The sequence below is a fragment of the Neophocaena asiaeorientalis genome, unplaced genomic scaffold (assembly GCF_003031525.2).
Source record: "Neophocaena asiaeorientalis asiaeorientalis breed wild unplaced genomic scaffold, Neophocaena_asiaeorientalis_V1.1 scaffold946, whole genome shotgun sequence".
NCBI classification, from domain to species: domain Eukaryota; kingdom Metazoa; phylum Chordata; class Mammalia; order Artiodactyla; family Phocoenidae; genus Neophocaena; species Neophocaena asiaeorientalis.
This window is the reverse complement of record NW_020175049.1, coordinates 1,006,646-1,023,820: the sequence shown is the minus strand read 5'-3', so window position 1 is coordinate 1,023,820 and position 17,175 is coordinate 1,006,646. Positions and strand designations below refer to the sequence as shown.

The 17,175-nt window shown below is 34.3% G+C and overlaps 1 protein-coding gene across 1 annotated transcript in view; it reads left to right on the top strand.

Moving 5' to 3' along the window:
• TMEM135 (transmembrane protein 135) overlaps window positions 1–17,175 on the top strand; it is a 243,313-nt gene that overhangs the window by 49,318 nt on the left and 176,820 nt on the right. The window contains exon 4 of the mRNA XM_024763597.1: window positions 4,384–4,417. Coding sequence (XP_024619365.1) covers window positions 4,384–4,417 — 34 coding nt within the window. The remainder of the gene's footprint in view (window positions 1–4,383; window positions 4,418–17,175) is intronic.

Sequence of the window (17,175 nt, the reverse complement as noted above, 5' to 3'; positions counted from 1 at the left end):
TTTCAGTGTCATGTTCACAGGAAGAAAATTAAATTACCTTGCAGTCTTCTGAAAAGCTTACTCTGTATTATCCACTATATATAATAGAATGTGATTATAGACTCTTGCTCTAGACTTCAAGTTTACCTTATCCATTCTTATACCTTAAAGAAGTATTTTATACTCTTCTAAAACATTCTGACAGATGAAATCTATTATATTTTGAAAGACTTTCTGAAATGATTAAATAGCATCTCTTGGTAACCATTACAATGTTTAAGAACAATCACTTTGTTTTTCTTTAATCTCTAATTTCTCCTTATCCATAGAACACAGAACACACATATTTTATATATATACATAGAATATATAAATATTTAGAATTTATACCATTCTTTCTGTATTCTGTAGTGACCTTAGTTATGAAATGTGTTATATACAGTATCATTCAGAAGTTTGAGAAAGTTAGCTAAAGAATATTTACACTAAAGTTTCCAGAAAAAAAGCATTATTGTTCATCTGATGAGACAAAATAATGTCGTTAGAAGATAATCCTTGGAATTTCAGTAGAATGTGAGGATACCTTTTAACCTACTGAGATGTTAAGAAAATTTAATTATTTTAATATTTTCCCTCAGGAGTAGTGATACTCTGATTACAAAGAGTTAGTTCTTGCAGCAGTGGTTCTTAATACTTTTTTAGATAGTACCCTTTGATGTGCACACCCACTTACATTTTTCATGCAAGTTTAAAAGATTCACCCCTTTTCCCCATCAAAAAAAAAGAAAAGAAAAAAAAAGAAGCTTATCTGTAGTTTAAAGAAATACTCGACTAACTTTAGACTGCTTATTCACTGAGCTTCACCAGTCTTCTAATCTTGTGATTCTCAGCAGAATGGGAGTATTTGTGTATCAGAGTCTCCTGTGACGTTTAAAAAGTTATTGTCCTCCTTGCCCCAGCCCTTCCTCTAGGCCACCTTTTGTTCTAATTGGCACCTCCCCCTTCCCCATCACTGTTGTAAGCAGTGTTTTATAATATATAACTTGGTTTCCAGAGAGAATTTATGCACTAGGAAGGGAGTGACTTGTTTGTCTTCAGACCTAGGCTAGATACAGTCAAGTGTTAAATAAAATTTGTATTTAATTAGCTTATCTATTTCCTATGATACTGAACATCTCCAGAGAAGTGTTAAAATAAATCACTGTTCTCATATTCTAACCTACCAAGTTGACATTGGAATGGAGGTTAAAGACGTACCAGGTAAAGTCACCAAAAAGAGCCTGGCTATGTAATCCAACATATCATGCCCATCACAGGCATTGCCCTCTCATTCTTGAGGCTATTAGCTTTGGGTTGGAATTCAGATAAAGCTGGGAAGGAGGTGATCTTCCTCATTGTTTGGGAAGGATAAATTGAAACTTGAGACCAGAATAGGACATAATCTAACAATGATGCATCCTCAGTTTTTCCCAGTAGTAAGAATGTGTCAAGGCTTTGTTCATCCTCATCACAAAGAAGCCTGCTAGGACAGCATATTAAACAAGTCAGTGAATTTTAGAATTGAAAGGTAACTTAGGACTTCCCTGGTGGCGCAGTGGTTAAGAATCCGCCTGCCAATGCAGGGGACACGGGTTCGAGCCCTGGTCGGGGAAGATCCCACATGCCGCGGAGCAACTAAGCCCGTGCACCACAACTACTGAGCCTGTGCTCTAGAGCCCACAAGCCACAACTACTGAGCCCATGTGCCACAACTACGGAAGCCCGCGTGCCTGGAGCCCGTGCTCCGCAACAAGAGAAGCCACTGCAATGAGAAGCCTGTGCACCAAAACGAAGAGTAGGCCCTGCTCGCCTCAACTAGAGAAAAACCCGTGTGCAGCAACAAAGACCCAGTATAGCTAAAGATAAATAAACTAAAAAAAAAAAAGAAAGGTAACTTAGTAATGTAAAGATTTTCTGCTGTAGAAGCAGTGCATTGGAAACAACGTGAAACTGGAGTCAGACGAACTTGCTTTTTGCTGCTTTTGTATTTTTAAGGAAACCACTTCTTTGATTCTTGGTTTTCAATAGAGTGAGGGCAGTAGTATCTGTGTTACACTTCATAGAACTAGTGAGGGGATAAAATCTGATTTCAAAATATTAATTATACCTTGTAAATTATTAAATTTTATACAAATGTATGACAAACAGATCACGTCTTTGCTTGCTAATAAATTAGTATCATTAATTGGCCCTCGCTCTGTCTGGTGGCTATCTTTTGTGATTATATTTCTATAATACATGTTTATAATGTGTTCCTTTTTATAAAACTGGGTTCCTAGTAACACCTTGCTTAGTAATTCTACCATTTGCTTAGTGTCTATAGATGCCAGGTACTATTATTGCAGGTCTGTGAAAATGTAAAAGTTAACAAGATAATCTTTGCTCAGTAAAGGTAAACAGTTATAGATGGAAGCTAGTGATGATTCTGGAGCTTGGATTACTGTTAATATTAGAGGCAGAATGAGATTAGTGGAACAAATGTTTTTAAAGATAGCATCATACATTAGTTCACTTCATAATGAAAAGTATTTTCAGGGACTACCACTGAAATTACAGAAATATTTTTATTTTGGTTTTTGTAATGAAGAATATTATTTTTTTCTTCGTACGTAACCAGCTGTTGGTAAGAATAGGTATCACTTGAGAAGGATTGAACTTCTCTGTGTATGTGTGACTCTTGGATGATGATGTTACCCTAACTTTTCTTGATATAATTTATTTAAAATAAGTACTATTAGAACATCTTTGATTTAGAATTTGGTAGGAACTAATAAGCTTGGTAAGGTTTAGTGAGAACAATTTCAATTCGTATGTACAATCATAGAAAAGAAGAGCTGAAAGGGACCTTACAGATCATCTTATCACTGATTCTGAAACACTTTTTTAGAAGGTCAGTAGACTTGTCTTGTTCTGCTGAGGTGCATTAGGACCTGCTGAAGAGGGACATTGCTGGGGGGGTGTGGCCCAGTGGGTATGCCTAGACCGCCTCCTCCTTTCAACCAGGGTGGCCCAATGATATGTTTTATATATTGCTGATAAATGTAAGTTTTTTTCTTTAAGTAGTTTTTATGTTTGAAAATGTAAGTTAGATAACTAGTTTTGTTCCCTTATTTTTATGACAAAATTACAGGGTACCAGAGAATTAAAGTTAACTGGAACCTTGATTTCAGAACTTCACTTCAGCATTGTTCACTTATATCGTACTGCCTCCATGTGGCTTTAGTAAATTAAAAATCCTATTAAGCCAAGTTAAATGATGAGCAATCAAGACTTTGTATGACTGGATCTGACATCAAGAAGATTTGATTGATGATGTTAATATCAAGACCTGGCATGATATTTAAGTGAAAGTGATTTGATATTTTTGCTTCTTTTATATATAAAGTAGTAGTTTCTTTGAGTTCTAAAAAAATGTTCATAATTGAAACTCAAATAAGTTTTTATAATTTTCAGAGTTTATTATTTGAACTCTGCCCTTGAACTCTTAAAACATTAAAGACCTCTTTCTTAGAGGATAGGATATGGTTCATTTATGGTCTCATGTGCAGATAAGTTAAATAAAGTGATTAAGGGTATAAAATTGTCCTTATCTTTGAGTTTCTAGATGAATTCTCATTAAGTAAGAGTAAATATGTATTTAGTAAATATGCAGTTTTTCTGTAAAGTGAGTGTTTATAGAGCTTTTGTTTGTCCTTTGGCATTAGAGAATTAACTTACTGCCTGACTTTTCACTTAACAATGAAATTAAAACAACGTGATCTGTATGATTTGTAATGGCATCTAATGAACAGTTGCATTGTGTGTGAAACAAATAGAAGATCTGTTTTTTAAAAAATAAATATGCATTTAGTTAAAATTTATATGGCCTTGACATTTTTGGCAAGATGAATTTGTTAGGATTCTTCCTTAAATTTAGAGTTCTCTAGCATAAACATAGAATAATAGCAAATTGTACCTCTCTTCCTATTAATAAATAATAAGGTATTAGTAGTTTTAAAAATTGAGATGTAATTGACATATAACATTATATTAGTTTCAGGTGAACAATATAATAATTAGATACTGGTGTATATTGCAAAATGATTTTCACAGTAAGTCTAGTTAACAATTACTACGCAATAGTAATTTTAAAGAATTTTAATTAACGAGCATTAAACAGAATGTTTAATGACTACAGATTAGAATGACTTGTAGAATCTATTTACAGCCAACTATTAGGGTACTGAAAACTTAGATCAGCATAATCTATCCCTTTTCCACAACTTCTGGTAATTGTTTTGGTAGATTTCTAAAAAAATGATAAAGTGATTATTAAGTCAAATTGATGGTTAGTCTCACGCTGTCTCTTCTTAAAATTATTTGCAGGAGAGGGCTGCTCACAATTTATATGGCCAACTTGGTGAGTAATTCTTTTTTTTTGCTTTCAAGGTTTTTCCATGTACTTTTTAACCTTTTTTTGTTTGTTTTTTTGAATCAAGTTCCCTTAAAAAAAAAAAGAAAGAAAACCTACATAAATTTGAGAATATTTTCTGTCTCTGTTTTAAAGGATAGACTTAAGTGTTTAAAATAGCTTTGATGCTCTCTGGTTTATTCCTGTCATATATGACTGAATTGCACTTACTTAAGGAGGAAGATGATTCATGGCCCTGTGTCCTTCATGACTCTTTTTTCCTTAAAGATTAGATCTTCATCTTTGATAGGGTATATATCTATATCTGTATATGTCTCGCTATATATCTTTAACTTCATTTCATACTCTGCTTCTATTGCTAACTTCTTGTGGCAAAAAAGATTTAAGGATGAGCTTTTATGATGCACAGTTTTCTTGGAATCAGAATAGCATTCATTCTATCTAAATACTGAATATATTTAATACTGTAATTAGCTAGGCTTCTAAATTTCTAAGTTTTCAGAATTGAAATTAATGTTGTCTAGTCTGATATTTACTGTAAATATATAATCAAGGTTATATGCTTTTCATTGTCAAGTTCATATTTTAAAAACATATTTGTATTAAAACCTTTTAAAGTTGTTTAATGGAATTGATAGGCGACATTGAAAAATTCAGCTGTGGAAAGATGAATTAATTATGTGTTTACCTAAGGATAGGTTTTTGAATTTTGTAACAAGGGAATGTAGTTCAGGGTTGTATTCAGCAACTTATTTCAGTTCAAAATGTTTAATTTTTGCTCTGTTCTTATCATGTGTCAGTTACTGTGCTATATGCTGGAAGGCAAGTTGAAGACAGTCCTTGTACTTATGGAGTTTGCTGTCTAGTGGAAAAGTCACAATAGAAATAATGTTTGAAAAGGACTGGAAGATGAATTATAGGGTGCTGTGGAAACCATAATAGTAGCACCAAACTATGCTAGATGCTGCTTTCCTTTCTGATTTTGTAAAAAACTTAAAAATATTACATCTGCATGCTAGAATAGATTTGAGTTTTAATGCATTTTTTTTTCTTTTAGTCATACACATGCTTTTCTATACTACCACGTGGTGATACTTTAATACTGAAATACTATATGTATTTACACATTTATCTTAAATTCTAAGTAAATTTTGACAAACTTTTTTTGTGTTGCCTTGTTTAGATTGGAAATTCCTGGAGAGAAGATATTTGATTTTGATTAATATAATCAATGTTGGAAAATGCCCTAAAAATACTGTATTTTTTTTGAGGTTAAACTTTTTATTTTGAAATAATCATAGGTTCATATGCAGTTGTAAGAAATAATAGAGAGATCTCATGTTACTCTCTACTCAGTTTCCCTTAATAGTATTATTTTACAAAACTGTAGTAGTATCAAAATTAGGATATTTACATTGATATTTACTGTAGTCAAGATAGAGAACATTTCCTTCACAGGGATCCTTCATGCTGCCCTTTTGTTGCTACATTTACTTCCCTCTGACCCTTACCTCCCATTCCTCAACCTCTGGCAACCATTAATTTATTCTTTATTTCTGTAATTTTTTAAATTCTATAATCATTTCAAGAATGATGTACAAATAGAATTATATAGTACATACTATTTGTCATTAGCTGTTTTCACTCAACGTAATTCTCTGGAGATTCAAGTTGTTCGGTATATCAGTAGTTCATTTCTTTTTATTGCTGAGTAGTATATCATGGTATGGCTGTACTAGTTTATTTAACTATTCACCCATTGAAGAACATCTGGCTTGTTTCCAGTTTTTGGCTGTTAACAAATAAAGCCGCTATAGATGTTCATGTGCAGGTTTTTGTGTGAACATGAGTTTTTATTTCTCTGGGATAAATGCCCAGAAGTGTAGGTGCCAGGTTGTATGGTAGTTGAATGTTTAGTTTTTAAAGAAACTGATAAACAGTTTTCCAGAGTGGCTGTACTATGTTGTTTTGATAGTGTTCCCAATTTAGAATAAACCTTTGAATCTCTCGATCTTTCTAAATGGGAAACTTTTTGTGTTAACTTAACATTAACATTTGTCTGTTAAGTAGATTTGTACTTTTTATGTCCAGATTAATAAATGTCAGTATTAGGCAAGTTTTTCAGAAAGTGCAAAATATGAATTGGTCTTTTATCTTTTGTCAGCCAGGGTCTGTAATTTAAAAATTTAATGAGATCAAAGGCTTTTACACATGGATTTTTGACTATGTCCAAAGGAAATGAATTTGTACATGATACATTCTGGATACTAATGATAGTCTTAGTATCTTCATTGTCCCTTCCTCTGAATAGAGCCTTTTATTTATACTATTGCTATGTAACTATTACTTAACTAAGAGGGTGGTTATTGCAGAATAGGTAAGAAATACTTTCAGAGACTGAGTTTAACCTTAAGAAATAACTTTGTTCTGTAACTCTATTATGTTGCTCACTAGGCTAAGTTGAGATTGTTGGCCTATTTTAACATCAACGATAAAATTTCTAAATGTTGGGAGGTTTTATTTTAAGAAAATTATACATTGTATTTAGGTATGTGTTTCTGATTCGGAAAGTAGAGAAAAACATGAAGAAGAAAGTAAAAATCATCTGTAGTTTTACTGTGTAGTAATTACTAACATTTTAGTGTTTATTTCTTTATTCCCTTCCCTTTCCTCCAGTGTACCTATATAAATACACAAACATAGATGCACATTCACATTATATACCCATTAAAAAAAAAATTGGGGGCATACTGTTTTGTGACATCTTTTGTTACTATGCCATATAGTTTTGATTGCTCATGATATTAAATAATCATTTTTTGAGGGTGTAATCCTACCTTTTCACATACTTCTTGGTTATATTTTCATTATATTGGGTTGGTTTTATACATATACATATATATACAGTCCTACTCAAAATGTTGGGTGACAGTAAAATACTCTTCAGTTAGTAATAATATCATTTTGTTAGTTTTGGCTGTGACAGTTACCCACTCCTTATTTTGATCAGGAAATTTCAAAGGCATTGCTATGCCTTTGAGTGAATACCTGATAGAAAAATATGCAAAACTGGCTTCGTATTACCTTTATCATCTTTGTCTTTATTTTTATCAGTGAACACTTACTGAGTGCAGAGCACTTTGTTATGTATTTGGACACAAATATAGCCATTATTCTGTCCTTGAAATTAATTTAGTTGAGGGAATAAAGTATATCTAGATTTGGATTTAAAATGAATAGGTAATAAATAGTCCAAGATAGTGTATTCATGTCAAATATATGATTAGACAGTACAGTCTTTAGAACTGTAGAAAAGGGAAGTATCTTTGGGCTGGGGAAATCAGAGAAGATTTTATGAATTACGTGGGACCTGAACCTTGAGGAAAGGAGAGGAATTGGAGGTAGCTCCATCTTAGAGATGTGTCACTGGTGATCACAGGACAAAATTGTTGCTTTTCCAAGGATTGCCAAGTTGAGGCCAAGGTTTAGGAACAAAAAAAAGAATAAGCAACATTTGCTGAGTATCTACTCTGTTAGGCACTGTTGGTGAAATTGGTTACCAAAATAAACAAGGTATAGTCCCTGCTTCCGAGGACCCTATATTTTACTGAGGGAGAGAGAGATGTAAGCCTTATCTCTGTTTTTTAGCATTGATAGTTGTCTCAAAACAGAAAACAGGACAGTGTTTATACTGTGTAGTTGTGAATATGCTCTGTTTATGTTAGTGTTGTAGGGGGCAGGTAGAGAGCTACATACTCTAAATAAGGGACATCTCTATTAATGCTTTTGTTATTATAAGATCTTCCCTTGGGCTACTCTTATTACTCATGATATATATCAGGAAGCCCTGGTAAGTCTCAGTTATTAGACTTAAGTAATTTATAGCCTTAGCTATAAATGTCATAAATTATAATTAAACTAGCAGTTTTAAAGGCTACAAAGTCTTACAATTTAATATAATTTAATTAATACCCATGTGAAAATGTCATTGATTTCTTGTTCTATGTTAGCAAATTTTAGAAATAAAAGTGTACAATTTTAAAAATTGTATAATTTTTTAAGATTTTTAGCATTGTTAGATAATTAGTTATTAAAGGGCAAAATGTATAAAAGGTACACAGAAAAGGTATGAAATAAAGAATTAAATATTTTCTCTGGCATTTGCCCAAGATATGGCTAGAAGATGATGGAAGTGTTTCCCTGGGGCTAATATGCCAGAGCCAATTACCCACAAGAACATAAGCTGCTAGCATTCAACTTTGCCACAGTATGATTTAAAGGAGAATACGTAAAAGTTTGCGTGTACATGATTTTCCTTTATTTCGTTGGTTGTAACAATGACTGCGGATTCCAGTTTTTCAAAATTTATCATTTGCTGCTAATAGTTATTTAGGATGTGCTGTCAAGTTCTAGTTCATTTGTTTCATTTAATTATAACTTATGACATTAAAAAATCTTTCTATGTTAACTCCCTTTGAAAACTTCTCTCTGCAGTTTGCTTTATGCCACCAAGCATTCAACAATGCATGCATTTTAAAATTGTAAACATATACCTACAGGCTTGTCTCTAGCATTTGTTTTTTAATTTTGAACATGCAGTGTCTTTGATTAAAACATCTGTATTTGATTTTTCAAACATAAGGTTTGAAAATGTTGATTCATAAGTTTTCTTGTAAGACCACTTCAATTTAATTAGATCCAGCAGGTATTGATTATATATCAGCTATGCTAGGCACATGAAGATACAAAAGAAATACAAAACGGATTGTAAGCTAGTTGGAGAAATTTGACAGATGAACTCGAAAAATAATAAACTGAAAGTATTAAATTCAAAAAACGATTATAAATACTGTCTCTTAAATTGCTCCTCTAAGCCTTCCTTTTGCAGCAAATGACATCAACCATCCATCCAGTTGCTCAGGCCAGAAACTTAGGAGTTTTAACTCTTTTCTTCACCTTATACTCGGTCCAATCCATTGTAAAATCTTATTCTACTTCAAAATTTTACTCTGGATCTTACAGTGACTCATTACCTACACAGTTATAACCAGAATCTGAGCCCTAACATCTCTTGCCTGAGCTGTCTGAATAGCCTGAATGGTTTACATCCTCCCAGTCCTGTCGTCTTATATAGTCTGTTTTCCACATAGCAGTCAGAGTCATTGGGAATACAAATTAGAGCTTATTGATCTTCTGCTTAAAGTTCAGAAAAACCGTCCCATCCCACTTCTCACTGCACCCTGGATACAATTAAATGCCTCACAAGGCTGCTACCTCTCTGACTTCATCTACTTTCTTCTCATTCTTTACACTGGATTTCTTTTTGTCTGTAGACTACTTGAAGCTTATTAGTCCTTTACAGCCTTACCACTTGCTTTTTGTTTGTTTTTTTGCTTGGAAATCTTTTTCCCTAGGTTTTTCTTGGCTAGTATCTTCTCCTTATATGGTTCTTAACCCATTGTTACAGCCTGAGAGAGGTCTTCCTTTCCTATCGTAGTTAAAGCAGCTTCACCTCACCTCTCTAACTCGTAATCTTTTTCATGGCACATATAAGTAAATTAAATTTTAAATTTTAAAATTAAATTTTCTTATTTGTTGTCATTCTTCCCTCACTGTATATAAGCTGCTTAAGGGCAAGAATTCTTGCTTATTCACTGACATCCCTAGTACCTACAAACAGTGTTTAGAATATATGCTCAATGAATAATTTTTGAATGAATGGAGATTGAAAGCAAGTACTCTAGAAAATGGGAAAGATGAGAGAGAATGACCCTTCTCTTCTAAGTTAGTGAACATAATACCTGTTCTGCTTCTTTCCCCACCCGCTTCCATTAGCCTTGAGACCCAAGTTCTTTAAGCCAACCAAATGACCTTGTTTTCCCAAAGGAAGGTAAACAACAGTGGATCTTTCCTCAGCTGAGTTCCTGAGCTAGTAGATCCATTTCTTGGATGCTTTTTTTTTTAAACAAGTACCAGAATTAGGGATGCTATTCCTCTCTCTGTTCTTACTCTGATTCTTTGAGTCACATTGAGGAATGTGCTTCTCGTACCCAATATAACATTGGGCAATGTTGAGCTCTTATCTTCATTTGGTAGAAGCTGAGATACTTTGTTATGCAAGGTGAATAGATTCTTGAAAGTTGTCATGACCCACTTGATCACAAAGGCAGACACGGAGCATGAAAAGGGGAATTATTAGAGACTCCCTCTTATTTTCTTTACTGGACAATTTAATACTGCGTTTTGAAGATCTGTCCATATTGTATTTACTTTGAACTTGACAGCATGTTTCGAGACCTATGTGTGTTGCTTTATATCCTTCCACTGCATTGCTCTGACTGCTGCAGAATATCCATGTGCCAGAATATCCATCCCCTATATATACCTTATAATAGCTTTATTGAGATATAAATCACATACAATAAAATTTACCCCTTTGGAATTTACATTCCAATGGTTTTTAGTACATTCACAGAGCTGTGCAACCATTACCACCATCTAGTTCATCTACTACATTTTACTTGTTCATTCTTCCAGTGATGGATTTCCAGATTGCTTCCAGCTCCTCAATATCACAATCAATATGGTGATAGTCATCTTTATACATGACTATTTTGTGAATTTCTCTGGATGTGCATGAATAAAGGCTAAGAAGATGGATTTTTAGATCCTATACTTTCTGGTAAAAGGACAGAATGGCTCAGAACATGAGAAAATATCATTATTCTAGTAGTTCATTTGGAGGTAGATTTACCGGTACTTTAGGAAATAATTTTGTCTTGTGCTTCTTTGTCCTGTGTTTCTTTTTCAGTGATTTGATTACTCATCCTAAGGATTTTAGGGTTGGAGGCTGACTTTGAAGCTAGTAGGTACCCTGCTCTAAGTGGCTTGAAGGACCACTACAGGGTCAATTAGGCCAAAGGAAAAAAGGGTGCACATTTTCTTTAGGCATGAGTTTTTATCATAACTACTCTTTATACAGCTTTATTTTCTATTTGCCTTGTGAAGATAATATAAAAATATGTCAAAAAATTTAAAGAGGCAAATGTAAATCATTAAAAAAAAAGCAGATGTGAGGAAGCAGAATTTTACAAAGGAATATAAATAAAAGAGACAAAGGAAGGCAGTGTGTAAGAGAAGAGAATGCAAAATAAAAAACAAATCATATAATAAACATTTGGCTTTTGTTGACACCTGAAGGGTGATGGGGCTCCTCTACTGCTGGGTGCACGTGGTCTGTACTAACACCCCCGGTGGGGAGTAGGGGAGCCCAGGCCTAGTTTCAGCTGGTGGGGATGAAGGTCCCAGCTCTCTCCTTGGTCTTCCCTGACTCCTCCCCATTGGGGGTGTTCGGGTGCCTCGTTACAGCCTTGTGAGGGTGGAAGTCTAGGCTGTCCACTTGGCCATTGTGACGGGGGTTGGGCCACAGTTTTTTCTGAGGTGTTTGGCTGGAGTCAAATGATTATTGTCTGTTTTCATAGGCTGCCCTTTGCCTGGTCCTTTAGGAAGACAGAGAAGGTTTTTATTTGTGCCTAGTAGCATTTCTGGCTTGCAGGTTTTGTTAACTCTAAGACTGGGATATTCAAGGCAGAGAGAAAATCTAGGTACTTACCACCATGTCATTCTTTGGATCACAAGGTCTCTAGATGGTCTGCTGCCTTCTTTCTACCTTTCAGTCTTTAAATATTTGTTTTATATATATAGTGTCCAGGGTTTTTGTAATTAATGGGAGGAATAGGGAAAATATGTATACCTGATCTTCACAGAAGTGGAAGTCCTTCACATATAATTTTTGTATATTAGTCAGAAATAATCAAGTACACAAGGGAACAAGGCACCAAGATCAAGATCTGACAGAGACAATGAACAACAGAAGCAGACCTACAGAGACTTCGTGTGTTGGAATTATCTGGAAGTGTAAAAACAAGTGTGTTTAAATGTTTAATGTAATTGACAACTTCTGATTCAGGCCAGATTAGAATAACAGGGAACAGATTTACTCTTCTGCCCGAAACAACAAAAATCCAGGCAAAATAAATGAAACAGCAGTTTTCAAGACATTGTACATTAATCAATGAAGGACTGTGATCCGTGAAAGATTAGAAGCTAGTGAGATGAGCCCTGTGATTGCTTGGCTTACTACCTGGAGAGCATTTCTGGGCCATGGAGCAGGGTTGTTGAACTGAGGCAGAGCCTGGCTATATCTCAGAGTTGACAAGGCATAGCTAGGAGTCCAAGGAGACCAGAGTTTGCATGTAGTGGAGGAGAAAGGTAGAGAACTCCAGAGGGATACAGAGGGTCCCAATGAGTACTCAACTCAATTTTGATAAGTGAATGCATGAGAAGAAGCTACCTGAGGCTGGGAAAGAACCAGAAAAACCCATTAGAGGGAAAAATCCTCTGAGCTCATGCAGGACTAGGAATAGTTGCTGTTCCTACCACTTAGAGTAGAAAATTTCATAATTCACAGGGCATTGGGAAGACTGCTTAGAAGGATTTTACCTCAATGTGGGGCACAAGTTAGTCCTACACTAAACACTGCTCTGGCCCCAAATTGGAAAAAAAAAAAAAAAAAAAAGCAAGGCCTGAAAGGATCTGAGTCCCAAAACAAACCTAATCTAAATAAAATTTATGGGAGTACAAAAATATACAGCACCCAACAAGGTAAAATTTATAATGTCTGTCATACAATAAAATATTACTAGGCATGAAAAGGGTCAGGAAATATGACCCATAATGATGAGAAAAACCAATCATTTGAAATCAACGCAGAAGTGATACCTGTGATATAATTAGTAGACAGGGACATCAAAGCAATAATATTTATGGTATTTCGTATATTCAGGGGGCTAGGGGAAATATTGAACATGTTTAATAGAGATATGGAAGATATTTTAAAACACCCAAAGTTAACTTTTAGAGATGAAAGCTATAAAATATGAGTGAAAAATACACAGGATAGGATTGATGGCATGTCAGGCCTTGCAGAAGAAAAGATTAGTGAACCCAAAGGCATAGTAATAGAAACTATCAATGAAACATCAAGGGAAAATAAAAAATATGAAGAGAATATTAGTGATCTAATAGGACAACTTGAATTGGCCCAATATGCATACAATTAGAGTCTAAAAGTGAGAGAGAGCAAGAGGGAGGGTCAGGAAAAGCATCTGGAGAAATAATGACTCAAAATGTCCCAAACTTGATGAAAGCTCTAAACACTGTCAGCCAAGAACATAAACAAACCTCAAGCACAAGGAACATGATGGAAATTAATCATATAATAGTCAATTAAACCAATGAGAAAGAGAAAATCTTAAAAGCAGAGAGAAAAGAGAAACATTTCATACATATGATTAGAGATTAATGACGACAGCAAATTTATCATTGGGAACGATACATATCAGAAGACAGTTAAGCAGCATCTTTAAAGTACTGAAAAAAAAAACTGTCAATGTAGAATTGTATACCCGGCAAAATATCTTTAGAAAACAAAAGCAAAGTAAAGACTTCTTCAGATATACAAAAACTAAAAGAATTCATCACCAGCAGACCTGTACTAGAGGAAATGTTAAAGTTTGTCAAGAAGTTTTCAGGGAAATAATAGTAGTTGGAAATCTAGGTCTATGCAAAGAAATGAAGAGCACTGGAAATGGTAACTATCTGCATAGATATAAAAGATACTTTTCTTATATATCCCCCTGTAAAAGTGTAATTGACTGAGCTGCCCTGGTGGCGCAGTGGTTGAGAGTCCGCCTGCCAATGCAGGGGACACGGGTTCGTGCCCCGGTCCGGGAGGATCCCACATGCCGTGGAGCGGCTGGGCCCGTGAGCCATGGCCGCTGGGCCTGCGCGTCCGGAGCCTGTGCTCCGCGATGGAAGAGGCCACAACAGTGAGAGGCCCGCGTACCGCAAAAACAAAACAAAACAAAACAATACAAAAGCAAACAAATGAAAAAAGTGTAATTGACTGTAAAAATAATAGCAATGTAGTTTGTGAGGGTTATAACATATGTAAAAGTAAAGTGTTTTACAACAGTAATACAGAGTTCAAGAGGGAAGAAATGGAAGTGTAATGTCAGACTTTTATACTATATGGGACATTGTGTAAATCACTTGAAGGTAGACTGATAATTTTAAGATGTGTATTGTAAACCTCAAATCAACTCAACTATATGTAATCTACAAGAAGCCCCTTTAAAAGTAAAGGGACAAATAAATTTAAAGTAAAACAGGTTAAAAGTAAAAGGTTTGACAAAAGGTATATTATGCTCACTCTAATTAGAAGTAAGCTGGAGTGGTTATATTAACATTGGACATAGTAGATTTCAGAGCAGAGCATATTACCAGAGAAAAAGAGGGTAATTTCATAACAGTAAAGGGGTAAATGAATTAAGAGGACATAATATTTCTAAACATTTATGCATCTAATAACAGAGCTTCAAAATAAATAAAGCAAAAACTGACAGAACTGCAATGAGAAATACACAAATTCACAATTACACTTGGAGATTACAGCATCCTTCTCTCAATACTTGATATAGAATGTAAAAAGAAGATCATTAAGGATACAGAAGCCTTGAGTAACACTATTAACTAACTTGACATCATTGACCTTTACAGAGTATTCTACACATCAGTATGGAGTGAAAATTATTTTGAAGTGTCATCAAAATTTACCATATTCTGTGCTACAAAACAAGTCTCAAAGGATTCAGGTCATATCATACAATTTATTGTTTGGCTTCAGTGGAATTAACTTAGAACCAAAAGGTATCTGGAAAATCCTCCAATATTTGAAAACTCATGTACTTCAGAAGATATCAAAAGTGAAGCTAGAAAGTGTTTTGAACTGAATGAAAAAGCAAACATAACATATCAAAATTTGTGAGATATATTTACTGCCTACTTAGAAGGACATTTATAGCACGAAATACCTGTTTAGAAAAATAAAGAAAGGTCTTAACTCAATGACTTCAGTTTCCAATTAAGAAACTAGAAAAAGAAAAGCAGTTAAACCCAAAGTAAGAGGAAGTAAAGAAATAATAAATATTGGAGTGGAAATAGGTGAAAAAAATATTAAAACCAAAGAAAAAAATCAACATACCCTAAGCTAGTTCTTTGAGAAAATGAATAAAATTAATAAACCTCTAAGCCAGACAGATGAGGAAGAAAAAAGATACAAATTACCAATATCAGGAATGAGAGAGGTGGTATCATTATAGATTATACAGGTAGTAAAAGTACGGTAATGTGGTATTTCGAACAAGTTTATGTCCATATATTTGCCAACTTAGGTGAAATGGTTATATTTTTTAAAAGATACAAACCACCAAAACTCACTCAAGAAGAAATATGTAACCTGATCAGCCCTGTATTTACTAAAGAAATTGGATTCATAATTAAAAACCTTTTCCTAAAGAAAATTCCATGCCTTGGTAGCTTCACTGGTGAGTTTTAATAAATATTTAAAGAAGAAGTAATTCTAGTTCTACTTATTCCACTCAAACTGTATCAGAAAGTTAAAGAGAAGCGATCACTTCCATATTCATTCTCTGAGGCCAGCAGAATTTTGATACCAGAACAAGACAAAGACATTACAAGAAAAGGAAACTACAAACTCAGAATCCTTCATGAATTTAGATATAATATTCTTAAGAAAATTTTAGCAGATCAGTCCAATATTATATTAAAAGAATAATATCATGACCTAGTGAGGTTTAGCCGAGGAATTCAAGTTTAGCTTAACATTCAGAAGTTAATTAATGTAATTGACTTATTAACAGATTAAAAACAAAATCATCTCAATAGAGTCAGAATAAACTTTTGATAAAATTCAATATTCATTTCTCATTAAAATTCTCGTAAAACTAGATCAGTGGTTTTCAGTCAGGAGGAGTGATTTTTGTACCCCAGGGGTGATTGATATTGGCAATGTATGGAGATATTCTTGATTCTCATGACTGGGTGAGTACTACTGGCCCTCATCAGTTTGAATCCTGGTTTACTACATACTACCTTCTGTCTCAGTTTCCTCATCTGTCAAATGAAATAATTAGTATATTATTTTTTTGGTGATTATTATGAAGATTAATTAATATGGTCCAAGAGGAATAAGAAGCCCTTAAACCTAATATTTCTTTACTGTGATAATCATTCTAATAAATAAGTAACTTAAAGAAATATTTGATTGCACATAGAGCTCTATTTTTGACTGCTTTTTAAGATGTGTGTGTGTGTGTGTGTGTGTGTGTGTGTGTGTGTGTGTATGTTATGATAAAATGGGTAACTAATTCCAGATACATTTTAAAATTACAGACATTGTGCCAAAAAGGAAATAATATCTGGGTTATTAACATTGCATAGTCTTTTTTTGTTTGTTTGATTTTTATTTTATTTATTTATTTATTTTTTATTATATTTTATTTTTGGCTGTGTTGGGTTTTCATTGCTGTGTGCAGGCTTTCTCTAGTTGTGGCAGGTAGGGGCTACTCTTCATTGCGGTGCATGGGCTTCTCATTGTGGTGGCTTCTCTTGTTATGGAACACAGGCTCTAGGAGCGCAGGCTTCAGGAGTTGTGGCACATGGGCTCAGTAGTTGTGGCACATGGGCTTAGTTGCTCTGCGGCATGTGAGATCTTCCTGGACCAGGGCTCGAACCCGTGTGCCCTGCACTGGCAGCGGATTCTTAACCATTGCGCCACCAGGGAAGTCATTTTCCCTGCATAGTCATTTTCATAATGTGTGATT